This window comes from Pseudonaja textilis, chromosome 8, assembly GCF_049901715.1.
Source record: "Pseudonaja textilis isolate UNSWEBS1 chromosome 8, rPseTex1.2, whole genome shotgun sequence".
NCBI classification, from domain to species: Eukaryota; Metazoa; Chordata; class Lepidosauria; order Squamata; family Elapidae; genus Pseudonaja; species Pseudonaja textilis.
In genome coordinates, this window is record NC_141997.1 from 31,912,194 (window position 1) to 31,918,193 (window position 6,000).

Below are 6,000 nucleotides of genomic sequence, written 5' to 3' on the forward strand. Positions count from 1 at the left end.
ACAAGGGAAACCTCGGAAGCTGAGCGCAAGGGGCTTAAAAGGCGAATGAGGCAAACCGCGCCTGCGCCCGGCTGTCCTGTCTGGGAGGCTGGGAACGCGTCGCCTCAATCCCCGCCCTGCGCTTTACTGAATGGGAGGCGGAAATGCGCTCACTTTTCATCAATGGGAGCCAGGACCGGAGGGGAGGAGCCAAGGGTTCCGGCGGCACCGCCCCTTCACTAGGCTGTCACCCCGCCTCCTCCTCCTCCTCCCTCCTCCTCTGCCCTCAGATACACACACTGGCCATGCATCAAATAGGCAAGCTTAATGCCTTTGCAAACACAGAGCGCGCAGCGCCCGCTTCTCGGTGACAGCCGGCGGAGGTAGCCGGGGAACGAGCCGTCCAGATCGCGCTAGAAATGTGTACCACCGCGGGCTTCCGCGCCGGCCCATTCCGAAGCGCTCGCTTCCTACGCCTTTAAAAGTTTACTTTCCCGACCTTCCGCCACCCTCGGCCCCAGCAGCCTTGCGATCGCAAGCGGGAGGCGGCGCAGCTGGAGGAAGGATCGGCGAGAGAAAGTTGTGGCAACTTTGTGGCAGAGGCTGAGAAAGGACGGCGGAGAGAGGAGTTGCCGCCGCCGCCGAATTCTGGCCCCGCGAAGCCGAGCGTTGATTCAATTCTTGGCGGCCGAGACGATCGCTTTCCCCGCTGGCAGCAAGCGGCCGGTGCGTGGGAGAATCACGCGGGGAGTCCGGAAGGAAAGTGGAGAGCAGGCGAGGGGAGGAGCGCCCGGCTTCCTCGGCCGATTCCAGGGAAACTCGGCCATGGCAGGCGGGGAAGGGCGCCTCCTCGCCTTCTCCAAGTAGCTGGAAAATTTGCACGGAGCGAACCGGACAGGTGCCGGCCGAGAGGCCGGCCTGGCAGGAAAGAGGAGCTGCCCTGGGACGGGACAATTCCGTGTGGGCGTCCCTTGAAAAGCTGGATTGATTTGGCCGCGGATTGAACTGCATCTTCCCCGACGTTGCCCGGTCCCTTTGCCTGATCGAAGTCGACTTCCTCGCTTCTCGTCACCCGCGGAGGCGGCGACTGCACTCTCTTCTGGGCGGCTGTCACACGCCCTTCTCCCGCCAGGAGCAAGGTAGAGGCCGGGCGGACTTGAGTTTTAAAGGGAACTTTCCACTGCCTTTCCCTGAACGGCGCGGGGCGGAGAGCCTCGACGGCAGAAGAGCGGAGGACCAAGACGACGGTGCGAGGATCGCCCCCCCGCGAGGAGGAGGGTGGGGGAGGCAACCTCGGATCCTGCTCCGCAGCCACCATTGATTTCCTGCGGGTGGCTCGCAGCGACGGGCTGGGCGCTGCTGCCGCCGCCGCCGCCGCCGCGGGCATGGCCAAGCCGGCGGACCACGTGAAGCGGCCCATGAACGCTTTCATGGTGTGGTCGCGGGCGCAGCGGCGCAAGATGGCCCAGGAGAACCCCAAGATGCACAATTCGGAGATCTCCAAGCGGCTGGGCGCCGAGTGGAAGCTGCTGAGCGAGGCCGAGAAGCGCCCCTTCATCGACGAGGCCAAGCGCCTGCGGGCCATGCACATGAAGGAGCATCCGGACTACAAGTACCGGCCGCGGCGGAAGCCCAAGACGCTCCTCAAGAAGGACAAGTTCGCCTTCCCGGTGGTGTCCTACGGCTTGCCCGACGCCTCCGACCCCCACATCCACCCCCTCGGACCGCATCACCCGGCGCTCAAAGCTGGCGCCCTCCACGGCCACGAAGCCCTGCTGGCCAACCCGGAGAAAGCTGCCGCCGCCGCCGCGGCAGCCGCCCGCGTCTTCTTCCCTCCCTCCGCCGCTGCCGCCGCAGCGGCCGCGGCAGCAGCGGCGGCGGGGGGCAGCCCTTACTCGCTGCTCGACCTGGGCTCCAAAATGGCAGCGGAGATCTCCTCCTCGGCGGGATCCGGTGGCGGCTCGGCGGCCGGACTGCCCTACGCCGCCTCTTCGCTGGCTTACCCGACGGCTGGAGGCGCTTTCCACGCCGCCGCGGCTGCAGCGGCCGCCGCCGCGGCCAGTGGGGGCCACAGTCACTCGCACCCGTCCCCCGGCAACCCCGGCTACATGATCCCTTGCAACTGCAGCGCCTGGCCCAGCCCGGGACTCCAGCCGCCCCTGGCCTACATCCTGCTGCCCGGCATGGGTAAACCTCAGCTGGACCCTTACCCGGCGGCGGCCTACGCCGCGGCCCTATGACAATCAGCGCCCTGAGGAGGAGCCCGGTGCCGAGAAGAGCCGGGCGATCTCGCGGGGCCCGGACTGCAGCCCCAAGTAGAGCGCCGGCCGTCATTCCCGCTCCGCCTGGCTCTCCACGAGAAGCCCGCAGCCTGGCGCTTGGCTCGCCCTCTCTGCAGCTCCGGAGCCGAGAACGGAAGCCGGCAAACCGCCGGGGACCTCTCCCGGCTTGCTCCCCCGGCATGGCTGGTGGGGTCGAGACGTCGCTGCTTCCTCGAAGTTTTCTTTCCCGGGAAGATCCCGCCTGCCACTGCAGGACCCGGTTCCGACGACCTTGGGAGTTGCTTTGCTTTCCGTTCCATTCCTCATCCCGCCCGCTTTCCTCTCCTTCGCCCCCCAGACCCACGTCCTATCCCGACCCGCAGTTCCGAGTATGTACTAGCCAAGTCCCCGCACCTCTGTCCCAACATAGTCGCGAGGTTTTCCTTTCAATCGGTGTTTGGATGCTACTGAGCAAAAAGAGAGTTTGCATCCGCCTCCGCACAAAGAAGCAGAACCCTTATACAAGACAGTCGTAGTTAAGGAGGCGTTTAATCCTCCCCAGAAGAGAAGCCGGCTACTGGCTCTTCTTCCTGCCATCCACATATCTCACCTGAAGTTTGTAAAATGTATACCTGTCCGTGAGAACTTTAGGTCTAAGGCTATATTATTTGAAAACTGTGGGTTTGGGTTTTGGCTGTGATCCTACGCCCACGTTGGCTCGCTGCTAGGGCTGGCTGCCTTCAAAGGGACTTGCTTCCCAATCAGACGAACGAAGAGAGGCTCACCCTCACCTCGCAAGTCAGATTCAGACGGCTGCGAGTCGGTCAAACTGCGAGTCACTTTTCCTGGTTGCCTTTTGAGTTTGCGGCTTTTTCTTTTTTAAACCGGACTTCCTATTTGAGGGAAATAATATATTTATTATGATGTCGATGTATCTCAGTCCTGTGTGTTCAAGAGAAGACACTTGCCCCCTTTTTTTCTCCCTAACTCCATCCTAAAGAAAATCCTTGGGTGTTCTCGTGTGATTGGCAGTCACTCCGCTTGGGTGGGTGGGAGAAATCTTTATTTTTTTAATAAAAGCATAAATATTCAGTTGCAAATAATGATTTTTGGAGGAGGAATCAAGCTCATTTTAAACAATTCCCCCCCATCCCAACAATTTTCTTTTACTTTTGTAATGTGTATATTTGGATTAATGTTTGTGAATCAACTTGCTTAAAAACAGTACTTAGGGATTCTTTCTTTCATTCTTCTTTCTTTCTCCTACTGTAATATAAAGTTTTTTTGGTTTGGAAAAAAAAGTTTTTTTAAGTATTGGTTTTAACATTTGACGTGTATAAATCAGTTTGCTGGTGTGCTCTAATTTAAAATTAGACGTCTAAGCTATATCTGTACAATTAGACTCCGACTTAACCACTCTGTTCATTTTGGAACAAAGAGTTTAAATAAAAGCCTGAAGCAGGGAAAAGAGAAAATCCTCTATTTCTTGTTGAGTTACTTACAAGATGCTAATCTCAATTGCCCTTACCTGCCTAGGCCAGGGGAAATGTAAGGTATACTCCAAAGGCAAGCTTTGTTTCACTTTTGAATGGATTGACTAGGAAATCTAAATAAGACCATTGTTGCCTGATTTATCCCATTTGAAATCGTGAATGGGAAAGACGATTTTAAAAAAAAAAAATCCAATCCGTCTGTTATCATTTGAAAAGGGAAAGGAGATTAAAAAGAATCAGCATTCATGGACTCACTTAGATACACAGCCAACTTGGAGCTGGTTTCCACAGAATCCCCTCACAGCAAAATCTTGTTGGGCTGCTCTTTACCCCTCACTATCAAAAGAGCTTCACAAACCCCTCGGGATTTATTCAGGCGTCATTGGGTGGTTTCTTATTTTCACAAAGATTTTATTCTGCACCCTCTTCTCCAGATTCTTCAGGGTTAGGCCCTCAAAAGATTTAAAAACAGCAACAACAATCCTACCAGAACAGGAGTGAAATACGCCTAGGATTCTGCCACTGGGTATTGTTTGCCAGGCTTACTGACCTCTTTCCCGGAGGGAAGAGCTGTGACACTTCAGGCTGCAATCTTTTGCACGCTTACTGGGGAGTTTGGTTTGAGGGTTTCCCCCAGAGACAGTGGCCTACTTGGGGAAGGAGCTTCCTGAAGTGCCAAAGCCTTTTGTGGGGCCTAGCTTGTTCTTCATTCATGTGGGAAACAGTGCCAGGGCCCTGGATTCACGAGGTTTGTTTGATTCAGGCAAATTGGGGGTCCACAGGTACCAAGGCCTCAAGGGCAAAGCCCACTGGGCAGACTCTGATTAGGACAGCTGGTCTGGTCTTCAAACTAGCGCCTGTTGGAAAGGATTTCTGCTTCCCTTCATCCTCTTCCTTGGGCGTGCAAAACACTTTCTCTCCCCAAGGTGCACGTTAACTGGTGGGGTGGGGGGGGAGGCTGGGGAAAATAGATTTGGAAGAATATTTTCATGCCCTAACTCAGCTCGTTAAAATGATCCTGCTTCTCCCACATTTTTTTTTTTTGCAGCTTCTAAGTGAATTTGTATGGTTTGGAGAGATTATGCAAAACTAATTCGGACAGTCCAGGGGTAATTAGCCCTGACACGGTTAATTAAACTCTTTCAGGCTCTCCACCTCCACCAGCCAGGGAACTTCCCGCTGATCTCTAGAAATCCCATTTTCACAGGCTTCTTGAGCTCGCCCAGGTCCTCCACTGCACTAATGCAAGCAACCTGTTGCTTTGGACATTAAGTCTCCCAGTGGTGAAACGCGCGCCTTTCCTGCCTGCCCCGCAAACGCCTCTTCAGCGCCTGCTAAAGTGGCGTTTCTAATCCCCCTTCGGGGCTGGAGAATCAAACCCAGGCAGAGAACAGAAACGGATTCAGATAATCAACTTGCCCTAGGAGAGTCTGCGCGGGTTAGAAAGTAAATCCACCGCATACATTAGGGCTTCAAATAATACACAATTGCAAACCAACCCCCACACCCCACCCCAGCCCAGTCCTGCTTTGTGATCTTGTGTGTGCAACAGAAGGTAAAGTTTCTCTAGCGGGAAAGCTTTCCTCCGGATTACAGCCAAATGGAAATCTTTTATTTTCTGTGCAGCAGGAGTTGCGTGGTAGCTCCGTGAAAATGTTATTAGAAAAGCTTATTTTCAATTAAACAACGCGGTTCGGTAGATGTTTATTCGGAAGTAGATCCAAGAGAGTGCCATCTGATTTATTCCCGTTTAATTAAATTTAGAGCTGCACAAAGTGAATCGGTTTAGGGTGACTGCCGATTGTGACTTTTCCCTTTGCAGTCCGTTCGGGAAAGTGGCCAAATTCTCGAGCGATTACATAACACAGAGGGTTATAACTTCCTATAGCAACCCCCCCCTCCCCACAATAAAGATGTTTCTTTCATTTTCTTTTATTATTTTAAATATATGATTGTCTCAGAGCTAGGCCACGGTTGCTTTTTTTTTTTTCTTGAACAAACCAACCACGTGTTCCGAGACAGAACGCGGGGAGACCCTAAAATCCACGTGTTCCTCGTAGACCAAACCACACTTTGTCGGTCGTCGTTGTTGTTGTTGTTGTTGTTTTGTTTGGAATTAAATCTCAGTCTCCAAAAAAAACCCAACAACCCCATGTTCCTTCCTAGGAGAGTTTTTCCTCTCCCTTTCTACCCGTCCAGGATGTCACAGGGATTTATTTCTCCGGCGAAGGCCCATTTGAAAAGAGGCTGGGAGTTTTCCGGAAGGA

General features: G+C 54.1%; 1 protein-coding gene across 1 annotated transcript; it reads left to right on the forward strand.

Annotated features, from left to right (window-relative positions):
• Positions 1-281: 281 nt before the first annotated feature.
• Positions 282-3,715, forward strand: SOX21 (SRY-box transcription factor 21). The gene has a single exon (XM_026708391.2). The coding sequence runs from the start codon at positions 1,365-1,367 to the stop codon at positions 2,217-2,219; it is 855 nt and encodes a 284-aa protein (XP_026564176.1). The 5' UTR covers positions 282-1,364; the 3' UTR covers positions 2,220-3,715.
• The last annotated feature ends 2,285 nt before the right edge of the window (positions 3,716-6,000 follow it).

Coding starts and splice junctions, on each gene's coding strand:
- SOX21 (XM_026708391.2), top strand. CDS start 1,365: ATGGCCAAGCCGGCGGACCACGTGAAGCGGCCCATGAACGCTTTCATG.